Source organism: Peromyscus maniculatus, chromosome 6 (genome assembly GCF_049852395.1).
Source record: "Peromyscus maniculatus bairdii isolate BWxNUB_F1_BW_parent chromosome 6, HU_Pman_BW_mat_3.1, whole genome shotgun sequence".
NCBI classification, from domain to species: domain Eukaryota; kingdom Metazoa; phylum Chordata; class Mammalia; order Rodentia; family Cricetidae; genus Peromyscus; species Peromyscus maniculatus.
Genome location: NC_134857.1, coordinates 80,780,346 through 80,795,738, shown reverse-complemented (window position 1 = coordinate 80,795,738; position 15,393 = coordinate 80,780,346). Strand labels below are relative to the sequence as shown.

Below are 15,393 nucleotides of genomic sequence, written 5' to 3'. Positions count from 1 at the left end.
GAAATAAATGGCTTAGTAGTTAAGAGTACTAGATGCTCATCCAGAGGGCCTGGGTTCATTTCCCAGCAACCTCATGGATGCTCACATCCATTTGTAACTCAAGTGCCAGGAGATCTAACACCTTTTGGTCTCTGTGGAAACTGCATGCATGTGGTTCACAGACACACATGCAGGCAAACACCCATACACATACAATTTTAAAAATGAAAAACAACACATCCTCTCACTGTCTGACATGATGTTGGGGCTTATATGCCTACCACTTTACCATTAATAAATCTTTCCTGAGACGGCTGGTAGTGCTGCTTGCCTTTAATCCCAGCACTCAGGAGGCAGAGGCAGGCAGATCTCTGTGAGTTCGAGGCCAGCCTGGGCTACAGAGTGAGTTACAGGAAAGGCGCAAAGCTACACAGAGAAAACCTGTGTTGAAAAACAAACAAACAAACAAACAAACACACTAAATAAATAAATACATAAATCTTTTCTGGTGGCAAACACTAGCTCTTCAGGATACTCCTTTGTAACTTTGTACTATGATACATTACCATTCCATAGTGTTCTTTTTCACCAAAATGTTCTTTTCTTGCACTTTGTCCTTGGCACCTTTCTTTGACCACCTGAGTTCAGTCCCTAGAACTCAACATGAAAGGAGAAAACCAACTCCTGAAGCTTGTCCTCAGTCATGTTTGTACCATACTCTCACCCCCACACTGATAATGATAATCATAAATAAACTTGACAAAAAAAAAGATACATTCTGTTTTGAACTGTTAAGTACACTCTCCAGATGTATGATGTCTTAGAAAAATTTGGAATTTCATCACAATGGTCATAGTTACTGGAAATCTCTGTTCTATAAATGCAGTAGCCGCTTTGTGGACCTCATCTGTGAATCCATCAACATCTGTTTCTGTTCTTGAAACACTTGCTTTCTAGGACATTCTTTTTCTCTCCTTTTAGTCTCACTTAGCAGTACTGTCTTTATGGATTTTCCCTTTATCCCTGGTTTTCTTTGCCTTCTTCCCAGTGCTATGGTGTGAAATGCCATCCACATTCTGACGGGTGTATGACACTGTTTCTGGGGAGTTGGGAGATACTGTCTTACTACCCTAGATAGGGAACCAAAGACAGACTAAAGTAAGGGTACCACCAACTTGGTGAACTTGGTGAATCAATGAATTTTATTGTGGTTACTTAGAGAAAAATGGGTGAGGGAGCAAAAATGACTCAAAGACTGCTGCACCACCAAAACCTACCCCAGCGTGGTAAGAGCTCATGAATCCTGGGAGCTTCAAGTGTATTTCATAACTTGTAGGCAGCTCAACAGCTTGGAAACTTTTTCTTTGAGGCAACACAAGTGGTCTGAGCCTCTTCGAGACACCTCTATTCCTCCAGGTAGCTTGGGGGAATCTCTATTTCTTCTAGGTGGTCTAGTCTGAACCTCGTCTAGGAAGTTCACCTTGTCTGTGAGTGTCTCTCAGCAGTCCTTAATGCTTATATATGCTTGGAGAATGAGGGAGCTAATGAAGCTGGTCAGTTTCAGGGACTTCCTGGGCTTATTAAGGAGCTTTCCTATCGGATGAAATGTTTCACCTCCTCTTAGAATATCCTATGTTTTAAACTAGCTCCCTCCAAAATAAGACAGTTTTCTTTGGGAGGAAATTGCCACTTAATACTGACAAAACTCAGGTTTAGAGTGCTAATCTTCTATTATCTTGGCCTCTGGTTCTATTGGACTTCTTTATTGAAATATCCAATAGATACCTCAAGTACATGTGAGTATCAGCAACCCAATTCTTTATAGTTCTTGATATTACCATGTATCTCTCTAGTTCTTTCAGTTTCAGTTAATGGCTTTTCTATTCTTGCTTATGCCATAAATCTTAGTGCTATTTTTTCAATTCATTGTTTCACACCCAACCTCCAGTTCTTCAGCAAATTCTTTTCTGTTTACTCTTGAAATAGACCTGGAATCTAGATACTGCTTACCCTGAGCTGAGCTAATCTCGAATCTAGGTAATGCTTACCGTGAGCTGAGCTACTCTTGAATCTAGATACTGCTTACCCTAAACTGAGTTACTCTCTCCTGTTTATATTTTTGTGACAGTGCTTTTTATGGATTAGTTACAATATATCCTTTTAAAGGCTCCTGTGTTAAAGGCTTGGTTGCCAGCAAATGGGCTTATGTGAAGAGAGTGGATCCCAAGGGCTCTGACCTAGCCTATTAATAAAGCCCTTGTGTAGACACAATACAGTGGCATTATTGGGAAGTGGAGGGAAGTAGGCACAGAACTTAATTGGAGGGAGGAGATCACTGCAGGCATTCCTGGAAAGATCTCCCCTGTCTCTGGTCCCATCTCCTCCTTCTGACTGCCATGAGGTCAGCAGTAGGGTTCAACTACAGGCTTCCTGCCCTGGTATTCTCTCCCCACAGTGCAGAAACAGTAGAGTCAGTGACCATGAACTGGAACCTCTAACACTGCAAAAATAAATCTTCCTTCTAAACTGTTTCTACAAGTATTTGTAATAGTGATGATAAACTAACAACAGCTCCTAATTGGTCTTCCTGGGACTGCCTTCAGTCTATTTTAATATAGGAACCAGTCATTTTTTTAGTTTATAAATTGTGCTACATTGTATGACTCTCCGGTGACTTTACATTTTACTATCCAGAGTGTAAGCTGAAGTCCCATGAGCCTTCTTTGATCTCTCTCCTATTAACTTTTTGTGGTCCACCTTCATTGACAACTTCCCTTGGTTCTTGAGTCTAGCAAGCAAGTTTTTATCACAGAGCCATTATTCCTACCACTTGTGCTTAGACCAGTCTTCCCAGGGATACTCAGATGGCTCACCCTCTCACCTTCTACGGAATTTTTTATTTAAATTACCTTAGAGATAAGAGTCTTCCCTGCTTGAGTCATCTAAAATTTTTACTGTAGCCTGACTACCAGATCCATGGGTTGTACACTCCTTTGCTCCTGGATAATTCCTGAGGACACAGAATCTGAGCAGAATAGCTAGATTTGACTCATGTCTGCTACATTCCAGCTTTGTGACATGATTACTTAACTACTTTGCATCTGAGTTTTCCTCCTCTGTACAAAGTGGACAATAGCAGTGTGATATACTTTGTGATATTATTGTAAGGATGAATTGGCTTATTATGTATAAAGTGCTTGAAATAGTACCTGATACATAGTGGTGCTTACTGTTTGCTCTTTTATCTTGCTTATTTCTCAACTCTCAACAGAATACAAGATCTGTGAAGGCAGAGTGTTTTGTCAGTTTATTCCCTGCTTAGCCCTAGTGCCTAGAACAGGGCCTGGCACATTGAGGCCATTCAAGAAATGTATAGTGAAAGAGTGAAGCAAAGTTTTAGTGATTATCCCACTTGATCTTTTGTACATTTTAAAATCATGGTCATTCCTCAGCATTCAAACTTGCCTCTCTCATGTTTGCCTAATGAACTCATAGTTCTGAACAGTCTATGCTGATTCATTGATTGATCTGCAAGCCTACATAGATTGATGAGGTAAATACTATTTTTCTTTCCCTGTCTGTTGATGGAGAAAATAAAGTACAGAGAAAATCAAGCCATTTGCACAAGGTAATACAGGTAGTGAGCACAGAGCAAAGCCAGGGTTAGCATAGCAGACTGGCAGTAGAGAGCATGCTCTTACCCCTGCTCTGTGCATGCCACCTCCCAGGGCCTTACACTATGCCTCCTTTTTCACTTGTGCTTGCTGATCTGCAGTATTTGCTGTGACCCGCTTCCCTGTCCCCTATTCTTTAAATGTTCATATTATCTCCTAAGTAGCAGTGTCTGTTAACATGCATGCCTGAGTTTTACACATTGTGTAAACTTGTACCACCCAGTTTAGCTTTTCTCTGGATTTCCTGTTTATCTGAATGCTTTTTTGTCCGCTCCATTTACATATGTAACTAGCATCCCCAAATTCAACAGACCAGTTGTAATACCTTTCCCTTTAAGCTGTTCTCCAGCAGTCCCAGCTTCAGTGAGGAGTATCATTTGTCACTTTACTGCAATTGCAAAGTTGGCATCACCCAGCATTTTCCTCTTTTAGTAAGTATACCTGATAGATAGCACACACAGAAGTGTCATAGTCAAGGAAAGGGATTAAATTATTTTAAGAAGTTAATAGTAAGTATCAAATGCTAAGAGGCAGATACAATTGAAGGGTAAAAGTTACAAATCAAAACGCAGAGCCCTCATGAGAAAGAAGCTGAAGTGGTCAGCGTTCAGAGCCAGAGAACTGTTGTAGAGAACACGTACTTCATCCTCACTAAGAGGATCAAAGGGATAAGGAAGAGTGCAGAAAAGAGAAGGACTTGTTTTCTGCATCCTCTTGCCTTCAGCTTTCTGAACAATGGGGGACTTAGAGTTCAGAAATCTTTAGGTCACTAATCAAGAACACTAATCAAGTAGTCATGAAGAAGATGATAGGCAGAGGCAGGCGGATCTCTGTGAGTTCTAGGACAGCCAAGGGTACACAAAGAAACCCTGTCTCGAAAAACAAAACAAACAAAAAGGTGATTTGCAACACTGAGGTTTTCTTTGATGGTAGCTGTTGTGAGTTCTAACAGTAGAGGAGACAGCTATGTTGACCTAGAGTTGGCATGTCATTGGCTATAAGAGAGGAGCAGAGGAGCAGCATTTGTAAATGTTTGGACAGGAGGCGTTCCCTGTTACTTCTTCCCTGTTGGCCTCTGCTTTGTAGGAGCTCCACGAATAAGAGAATGAATATTTGTGGATGCTTGTCTTCTCATCTGCCCTGTTTCCATTCACAGTTAGCCAAGTGCTGCTGAAGGTCTGTGGCAGTTTAGGTCAGTCACCATAAATGTGTGATTTCCAGTTCCCACTGGATCACTCCTGGTCAGCTGTTACTTTGATAGTTTACTCCCTATTTTTTGTTCTCCTCTAGGTTTCCTGTATGATCCTCCCACCAACCCTCTCTTTCGACTGTTTTCAACTTGGTTGACAATTTTATTTTAGGTGTATTTTTAGTACCAGAGTTTTCAGTATGAAAATCTTAACATTCTAAAATCTAAGCTAAAACAAACTTGTTGGGTTTCTACTAATTCTAAATATTATTTTTGTTTCTTTTTTGTTTGTTTGTTTGTTTGTTTGTTTTTTGAGACAGGGTTTCTCTGTGTAGCTTTGGCACCTTTCCTAGAACTCACTCTGTAGCCCTGGCTAGCCTCGAGCTGGCAGAGATCTGCCTGCTGCTTCCTCCTGAGTTCTGGGATTAAAGGTGTGAGCCACCACCGCCCTGCTTCTTATTTTTGTTTCTTTGCTTAAAATCTGCTTTATTAAATTATAATTAACATGTAACAACTGTTAGAAAATGTTAATGGCACATCTGAAACATCACACTTAGGAAAGCCATCACAACAACCAAAATAGATAACATATCCATTGCCTCTGAAAAGTCTTCTCGTGTTCTTTGGGCTCCCTTTCTCACGGTCCTCTCCTCACCCTCCTCAGGAAGGCGGCACTCATCTGCTCTGCGTGTGCTTGCGTTTTCTATAGCCACATTCAGTTTAGTTTATTTCAGTTTAGTTAGTGCCTCCCAAATGACTCCTGTTAAATACCTTTTTATATGACATTTAGTATGTATTGAAGATCTTTGGTACATTTTCTGAAAGAATTTCTTGTCTACTGCTTATTTTTTTAAGTGGGTTGTTAATTTTTTAATTGTTGAATTTTCTGATTTCATTATCTGTCCCAGCTACAAAGCCTTTGTGAGAAATGGTCTTAAAAAGGCCTTTCCCAGTTTGTGGCTTGTGTTTTCATTCTCAGTAGCGCTGGAGAGTAAAATATTTGCAAGTCTGTTTTTTAATAACAGATCAAAGTTCATTTTGTGCCTGTAGATATCCAAATAAGGTAGCACCTTTTGTTGAAAAGGCGCCTTCTTTACTCAGTACCTTACCCCTTGGTTAAAGCCAGTGTCTGTATAGTTAGGGGTTGGGTTTGGAGTCTGTCCTGCTGTATTGCTCTGATTATGTATCCCTATGACAATAACTTGCTGTTTGAATACTGTAGGTTTATTATATGTCTTGAAATCAAGCACGCTGACCCTCTGATTTTTTTGTTGTTTTTTAAAGTTTTTGTTTGCTTTTTCCTAGCCTTTACTTAACTCACTCGTTGACTTTGCAGTGCTGGAGATTGGGCCTAGGTCCTTGCATATGCTAAGCACACACTTACTGAGCCCTGCCACTACCCTCCTGTGGTCCTTTGAGAATCATATTGTCCAGGGTTTGTTGAGTCTGTAGATCACTAGTCAATATTCTAGTCCATTAAGGAGGTATTTTTGACTTGACTTTTATTTAGTTTATAGTTTAATACAAATACTTTGTAATTTGGGGGGCATAGGTCTTTGACGTGTTTCACCACAAATGCATCATTTTAGATCTCAAACCCAGGACAAAGGGCTGAGGTGCCTATTTAATGTATCAAAGCGGACTGGGTAGCCAGGTTCTCCCTGCACCCCTCCCTCAGTCTGGTCATGTTCACTCTGGACTCTCCAGATGTAACACTGTTTCTGTGCTTATAACTAAACAGTCCCCAGAGGCCTGGCAGTCTCTGTCCCATTGTGTGGGCCCGTTGTGACTCTTCTTTTCGACTCTTTCATTTCCATATTGTTTCCATATTTATAGTATCAGACTGTTACAGCTTTTTTTTTTTTGGCTTTTGTGATTATAAAATGTTAATGTTAGGTTTTGTTTGTTTCTGTTTTAAGCAAAAGGTGTAATTCACCCTGTAAGTCCACCATCATTTGGCCACCATAGAATTCTTAAATGTAGACATATTCTATATTGTAACCTGTTAGAAATGTAGTTATAAAGGTATTCAGTCTGAAATTGAGTGAGGTATCATATTATAGTCCTGTCTTCTCTAGCTGTCTTCTATGATACTCAGTTAACTTTAAGAGACTCAAGCAAAGGAACTTTCCTTTACATACTTAGGTAGAAAACAAGAGAATAGTTCTTAGCAGCATTAAGTTAACAGATCTTAGTTAAAGGTGATGGACATTTTATATTCAAGAACTTAGAAAATGTGGTGACAGAGGTCAGAGAAGTGGTTCTCTTTAGGGAATGAGTATTGACTGAAGGCCATGTGAAATCTGTTAGGGTGCTGGAAATGTTGTGTATTTATAGCTGTGTGATTTTAGTGGTATACATTGTATTAATAATTCATCAACACATTTGCTTGTGATTTCAGGAAAAGTAGTGAAGTAAAACGGTGTTGAAGGGACATGTGAACTATAGGAACAGTCAGTGTATTTATTGCCTACGGTGTGAAGAATAGCCCTTCCGCTCCTTTGTTTTCTGGAGCAGAAGCTGATTTTGAGTTACATGAAGTTACATGTGCTTAGGTAGTATATTTATACATCTGAAGTTAAAACCTAAGGCCTTTGCCCCAGAGATCAATTACTGTTAGCAATTCTGTTTGAAGACTTTGTACCCTAACATTTCTTAATGCATAATTTTTAGCAATGTCAGACTATAAATATTATTCTGAGCCTGTTTTGCTTTCCACACTTAGCAATGTAAAAATAGATACCCTTCAATGTGAGATTACAGACACCCTGAGTTCTTTTTAATTATCATGTAGTGTACTGTACTATATTTATACTCAATTTATTTATCAACTTCCCTAGATATTTCAGGCTATGTTTAACTTTTTACAAATGGAAACAATTCTATAATGGATATTTTTATACCTGTATTTGCGTTTTTCAGGTAATGTTATAGAGTAATTCCAGAACTAGGGTCATATATTAAATGTTGGTATCTACCTCCAGTCCCAACAATTATGAATTACATTGTCAGCATTGGATAGTATGTCTTTTAAAATGCTTGAGGACCAGTGAGGATATAGCACAGTGGTAGAATGCTTACCCTGCATATACTAGGCCCTGGGTTCAATCCTTTGCACCACGAATGGGTGGATAGATGGATGAATGGATGGATGATTCTCTCTCCTCCTCTTTCCACCCCTCCCACCCCATTTCTCTTTGTCATTCATTCACTCACTCACTTGGGCTGTCAAGATGGCTCAGCAGGAAAAGGTGCTTGCTTGCCAGGAAGCCTGAAGATGGATTTTGAGTCCTAGGACCCACACCCACTTGGTGCAAGGAGAGAATGATCCCATACACATACGCTGTGATATATATATATATATATATATATATATATGCCCATTTATATACACAAATAAATAAATGTAATAAAAATATAAAAATATTCTTGGGGACATGCTAGATAGTAGTGGAATCTTGTTATTTTACTTGACTTTTCTCTGGTCACTGGAGTTGAGTGTGTTTTCTGAAGTAATGACTGAGTCTTGCTTCCTTTGTTAATTTTTGTGTCCTTCTTTTGTTTGCCTTTTTTCCCCAGAGGTCTTTGCTTAGGGCATTACCATTTTTGCTGTTATATATGCTACAAATACATTCTATTCTGTTTTTCTTTCACATTGACTTGTCTGAAATTTAGTTTGTGTCATAGGAAATTAAAACTTTTTCCTTTATGACTCCTTCATTTTGTATTTAAGAACATCTGCCTAGGAAAACCAGAAGTATTCTTTATATTCTTTTCTGCTTTACTTACAGTTTTATATTGCTAATAGTCCACAGGTATATTCTGTAATCTAAAAAGATAAATTCTAACATACCATTTCCTGCAACCGAATTGCAAGTTTTCCTCATAAGCCGCTCATCTTCCTGTGGTAGTGGTTGGTTGAAAGGTTTATACAGGTGGGATGTTTTTCTTAATGTACAGAGACAGTGGGAATTTTGTGATTAAAATCCCTCAAAATACAGTCAAACTTGTGGAAAGTGAGGTATGGTGGTGTGTTTACCTTGGTGCTCTGGTTTAAAAGTATAAGTGATAAGTAATAGTATACCTATGAAAAAGCAATGTGTACTAATATGTGATAAGTATTAATTAAGGACAGAACTCAAAGCTAAGTATATTAGGAAAATATATTACCAAGTGAATCTTGCTTTCCAAACAGGACTTACCACTAGACATTGTTGTATAGAGATGTTTAGGAGTGAGTACCTTTTGTTTAGTAGCAAATAGAAGTGTCATTTAATAATGGCTGTGTATTTAAAGCCACTATTGTATAAAAGATAATTATTTTAATTCCGCAAAAGTCTGGGTGAACAACATTGTACAAACTATGTAATTTAAGAAAAAGACTTATCAATGTAAAATACCACATGCAGAGGAGAGAAGATTTCCTAGAGAATGAGACATATGTATAGGGAAGCCTAATGTACTTCTGCTTGACTAAGTAGAATATGTTGAAAGTAGGCATGCTGCTATGATTATTAATCTGTTAAATGGTCTTTATTATTTAAAAATATCATTTTAATTGTTTTTATCTTCTCTTTCCCCTATCCATATCCTCTTTTCCCTTTTGCTACAGATCACACATCAGTTGGTGGTCTGGGAGATAGCTTTTATGAGTACTTACTGAAAGCATGGCTGATGTCAGATAAAACAGACCATGAGGCAAGACGGATGTATGATGATGCTGTTGAGGTGACTATTGTTTGACTCTTTTCTTATAGTGAATATATGTGTTGAGTATTAGATGGTGACTAGACAAATCAACCATTTTAGTATAGGCATCTAGGATAGATGTGGAATACACATAAACATATTCATTCGCCATAGTTTGTTAGTATTTTAATAGATCATCCTTACTTTAACTCTTCTTATTTATGACATTTTAAAGAAAATTGAGTTTAGTGAGTATATATAAAACATTGTTTTAATTACAGTTGGTTAATTTCTACAGAGATTGGTAAAACTATTGACTTCATCCTTATCCATATACTTGAATGACTGTATTTTTGGAAAATTGTGACAATTTACCATGTACTAAACCATTTTTCTTTATATTTTTTCTTATATTCTTAACCTAAAATGTATTTTCACCTTTCTTGTCAAAAGAAAAAGAAAAATATTTTTATATATTATATATGTATATATCTTGTATTTTATATAAAAGGAAAATATTTTTAATTGTCACTTTAAAAATAGTTTTTGTTTATATATATATATATACATATATATATATATATATATATGTATATATATATATATATATATAGTGATAGGTGTGGCTGTTTTGAAAGTTAATATTAGAACTTGAAATTATTTTCCATTACACATATCATATACTATATATACTCAACTTTATATATTTGTTTTCTCCATCCTGTTTTTATTGGTTTTTAAATTTAGAATAAGTTCTTACTATTTTTAAAATAATAATTCATCAAATTTCATTGCAAAATGTCATCTCGGCTATACAGTTTTTGCATGTCATTATCTTCAGCAAATACTCCTGTTAAGAGACAGTATTTTGAATTGTAAAATAACATCGAGTTCATAGAAGAAACAGGACTGACTGAGTGTTTTATATGTCACTTTGGAGACATTCTGTTTAAAAATCTTCTATTCCCATCCTGCTCTCCTCTTCACTACAGAGTCCTATAATCCTAATTTCTTCATCTTAGTGTTGTTGTAGGTTTTAGATCAAATTTACATTCAGTCTCTTATATTTTAAGCTCGTGTATGAAATATACATTTTAAAGGCCCTTTGGCAGCCAGGCAGCTATGGTAATACTAGTGAAGATGTGTAAAAGTAATATTATAATTATCCCTAACTGCCATTCAAGCGCTGGCATTTCATGTAAGACACTGTTGTATTCTCTAGAGAGAAAAGTGCAGGAAAGTGGCTCTCAGGCACCCAAAGCCAGTAAGGGTGTAAAGCCCTGTCTTCACTCACCCTTTTTTAGTCCTAGTAAAGTGGCTTTCAAGCACCCAAAGGCAGTTAAGGGTGTAAAGCCCTGACTTCACTCGCCCTTCTTTAGTCCTAGTAAGTTCTTGAGCATGTTTAGCTGTCTTACAGCATAGTAAGGTTTGTGTTGTAAAGGCCAGAGATGACAAAAACAGGGTAAACATTGTGCAAAAAGTTAAAACCCCAGTACTCAGGAGGAGGCAGAGGCAGGCAGATGTCTGTGAGTTTGAGGCTAGCCTGTGCTTCATAGTAAGACTATGTCTCAAAAACAAACAAATAAAAAACAAAAAAAATTATAGAGAATTCTTTAGGCAGTTATTGTGTGTGTTGAAGCCATGTTAATATCACTTACCTGTAAGGATGAGAAACTTAGCCTCTCTATTCAGAAGATTTTAATCTTTTAAATATATATATATTTGAGAGTATCATGGTTAAAAAAATAACAAAAATCTTACAGTCTGGTGGTCATCCCTATCATTTGATTATCAGCCACTTATCATTGTCTTTCTCAGTCAGATCTAATTATCTAAGAGCACCATCACTTATAAAATTGTTTATTGAGTGCATGGCACATTATAACAGACCTTTTAGAACATAAGAAGATGAAGGCATAATCCCTACAATTCTGTAAAACACACATTGTCATTACAGAAAGTAGAAAGTGTGTTTTTCCAGAGCTGGATATTATTGAACATGTCAGATAACAACCCATTATCAAAATGTGAAGTAATCCTTGAAGAAGTACATACCTTATTTCAGAAAAAAAAGCATGGCCCTTCACAGCAGTCTAAGGACACAGTCCAGAGGAGCAAAGCTCATAAAAACAAAACAAAACAAACAAACAACCCTCATCATTAAAATGAAATGTGATTGTTATGCTCTACTTTTTCTTATATGTAAGTTTAGTGTAAAATATTTCCTTTGCTATCCCCATTATCTTTAGTAAAACTGACTTTAGAAAAAGAAGAGTAGCCTGTTTCTGATGTCATCTCCTTTTATCCATGACAAAACATCCAAAACAAATTGCCTTGCTTTGAGAAACCAGTTTACTAAGAAATTAAGGAATGTATATATCAAGTTTCAACTAGTTTTGAAAGCCTTACCATGTGTAAAGTATATTATGCTTTTATTTATTTATTTATTTATTTATTTATTTATTTATTTGGTTTTTCTAGACAGGGTTTCTCTGTGTAGCTTTGCGCCTCTCCTGGAACTCACTTGGTAGCCCAGGCTGGCCTCGAACTCACAGAGATCCGCCTGGCTCTGCCTCCCAAGTGCTGGGATTAAAGGCGTGCACCACCACCACCCGGCTATGCTTTTTAAAATTAATTTGCTAAGTGACATAGTTACATGAAAAATTAAGAACAATTTTAACTACTTACCCAAACCTTATTTTATGTTTTTTTGGGGTGGGGGGGAAGGTGGGGTGTTCGAGACAGTGTTTCTCAGTGTAACAACCCTGGCTGTCTTGGAACTAGCTCTGTAGACCAGCCTGGCCCTGAACTCAGATCCGCCTGCCTCTGCTTCCCAAGTACTAGGATTAAAGGCTTACACCACAACTGCCTGGGCACCTTATTGAATCTTCTGTTCAGTTTTTCTTGTTTGGAATAGAAAATGAATTGGTAGAACCTTTTGGATTATAACTTATTAAGGTGATCTCAGTCGATTAAGTATTATGACTCATTTAGCTCAAGAAGATGAGCTGTATGGTAATAGCATGCAGAAAAGCACTCAAAGGCCATGCCTCCTCTCCTGTTTTGCTTATAATAGTGAATAGGATGTTAGTTCCAGGTTATATATACACTTTGATAACTCATTAAAATTTTACTTACCAATTAGGTTTCCAGTTTGTGAAAGCGACTACTTTGTAAAGTATCATAATGCCAAGGTTGTTGGGCTGGTCAAAAGTCTAGACGTTGTTCAGACACTCCGAGTTTGTGTTCTAGTTTTATTGTTGTTGTGGTGACATTACCCTACCAAAAAATAACATGGGGAGGAGAAGATTTATGGGACTTATAATCCCATGTTACATCCTTTATTGTGTCAGGGTAGGAACCTAAAGCATCACTCCTACCACCAAGAGCAGAGAGGGCCCTTTCTCCCTGGCGCCTGTGTGCTTTTGCTCAGCCAGCTCCCTTCTCTCTTACACAGTCCAGGGCCAGCCGTGAAAGGGTACTTCTGCCATATTGGGAATGGGGCCTTCCCTCCTCATTTGACAACCCAGACAACCCCCATAGACTAGACGTGGCTTCAGACCAACCTGGGCAATTCCTTGTTAAGACTATCCCCCTTGGTGATTCTAGGCTGTCAAGTTGACAGCTAACACTGAGCAGAACAGTTTGTGTGTAAAATTGTTTATCTTTTTTCTTGAAGGCTATAGAAAAACATCTTATTAAGAAATCCCGAGGAGGTCTTGTCTTCATTGGAGAATGGAAGAACGGACACTTGGAAAGGAAGATGGGGCATTTGGCCTGCTTTGCTGGGGGAATGTTTGCACTTGGAGCAGATGGTTCCAGAAAGGACAAAGCTGGTCACTATTTAGAACTAGGGGCGGAAATTGCACGAACATGTCATGAGTCATATGACAGAACTGGTAAGAACGTTAGTGAGGCTAATGACTTAGTCTAAAATGACCTCAGTTAAATGTGTTTTTAGATATTAGGAGGAAAGTATATATTTGTACTGTTCACTTCAGAATACTGCACACTAAAATAGCAAATCATTTTTCTCAATTTTTATTTTAATTCTAGAAATAGGTTTCCAATATCTTTCTTAAAACTTCTGAATTCTGGGGAGATTTTTGTTTGTTCTCCAATATTTAGGAAACAATTGTTGTAAACACAAAAGGTAGAATATTTGTATGGAGTAATGTCACTTATTTTTTAGTAAAAATCCAAAATTGTTAGTTTATATCACTGTGCCTGTACCCTTGAGAAAATAAAAGGAACCAAAAGAGAATAGTCATTACCTCCAAAGTGTAGTTGTTATCTGGCTATCAGACAGATTGTCTTTTACTTAATTTACCAGTAAGTTTTGTATGTTTGCTTAAGAAAATCCTCTGGCGTTGCCTTGGGAAAATATATAATGTTTTCTGACTCTGTTTTAGAGGTCGAGATGGTTTTTATTGTTGACAAGAATTGGTTCAAAGCACAGATAGTGCATGCATTTACAGATGGCCGTTCAGCATCGCTAGAAGGGCTCCCTGCGGTGCAGTAAGGAAAGGGGGCTGCACTGGGGTGGACCTGCGGTTTAGCTTGGCTTTACAAACAGGTTTTTCTGTGTGAAATAATTAACGACCTGGAATCCTACAAACTTGGATTTCTATTTGTGGTTTCAGAAGTTGAATTGTTGCTTTTCTACAGTAACTGAATTTCTGTTTCAGAGTTAATTTGTCATTAAGTACTGTGACACAAATATAATTGGCTTGAAATTTGTCCTCGTTCATAAATCTATTGAGTTATTTTTATATAGTAAGGAATTGGATTTAAGGTGAAATTGACCCTTCAATTCTATCATTGTCCAAACTTGTGGTTTTACTTATTTAAAAATGTAGCTCAAAAGAATATTAACACATTATTTCAGTGTGGTTGAATGTTGGTATTAGGACAAGGTTAGTGATCTGATTGACAAACAAAATTATCACAATGTTAATTATCACAGAGTATGAATTATACACTTAAAATGTAGTTGACAGCTGAGTAAAATTCCATTGTGCATCTATGCTACATTTTTATTTCCCTTTCAGCTGTTGGTAGATATCTAGGCTAGTTCCATTTCCTTAGGATTGTGAGGAGGACATCAGTGAACGTGGATGTATAAATATCCTGTAGTACGATAGAGTCCTTTTGGTATAACAGGAGGAGTAGAGGGGTTCATTCAGTAGTTCTGCTTTTAGTGTTTTGAGGAAGCACCTGTTAGTTAGTGGTTAGTGGTTAGTTTTAATTACCAGTTTGATACAATCTAGATTCATTGGGAGAGAAAGTCTTAATGAAGACTTGTCTAGATTAGGTTTGCCTATAGGCATGGCTTTGGAAGATTGTCTTGATATGCCATGACTTATTCTAAAAGTGGGCAGCACCCTTCTCTGGGTTTGAATCTTGGATTGTATAAAAGGAGAAAGCCAGCTGGACACAAGCATACATGCATTGATTTGTTATATTCCAGTTCTGACTGGTGTTAGTGCCCTTGAATCACTCCAAAAACCACCATGCAGTCAGCAAGTGTTTATTTCTTGAGAGAGAAAAAAAATTCCAGCATGCAAGGGTCTACCATTCATACAAGGTCGTCATTCATGGTGACCCTGGGAGAAGTGCATAAGCTCCTTTTAAGCATAGCAAAGAAGATTTTAGGGGTTGATGGGTAGGTTTAAAGAAAAAGTTTACGGGTTGTTGTAGGATTGGTTTATGGCTCTAGTGGTTAGGGACTTTGTAGCAGCAGGGTCGGGGAAGCTATCTTTAGCTATCATTAGCTAGCAGAAGGCTGTGAGGTGTTTGCTGATTGGTTACCCCTGGGCTGTGGTTTTTCCAAGAACGGCCTGTCCAGTTCTAGTAAACTGA

At 37.6% G+C, this 15,393-nt stretch overlaps 1 protein-coding gene across 1 annotated transcript in view; it reads left to right on the top strand.

Moving 5' to 3' along the window:
• Man1a2 (mannosidase alpha class 1A member 2) overlaps positions 1 to 15,393 on the top strand; it is a 133,465-nt gene that overhangs the window by 96,456 nt on the left and 21,616 nt on the right. The window contains exons 9-10 of the mRNA XM_006989086.4: positions 9,455 to 9,570; positions 13,211 to 13,430. Of these exons, the coding sequence (XP_006989148.1) occupies positions 9,455 to 9,570; positions 13,211 to 13,430 (336 nt within the window). The remainder of the gene's footprint in view (positions 1 to 9,454; positions 9,571 to 13,210; positions 13,431 to 15,393) is intronic.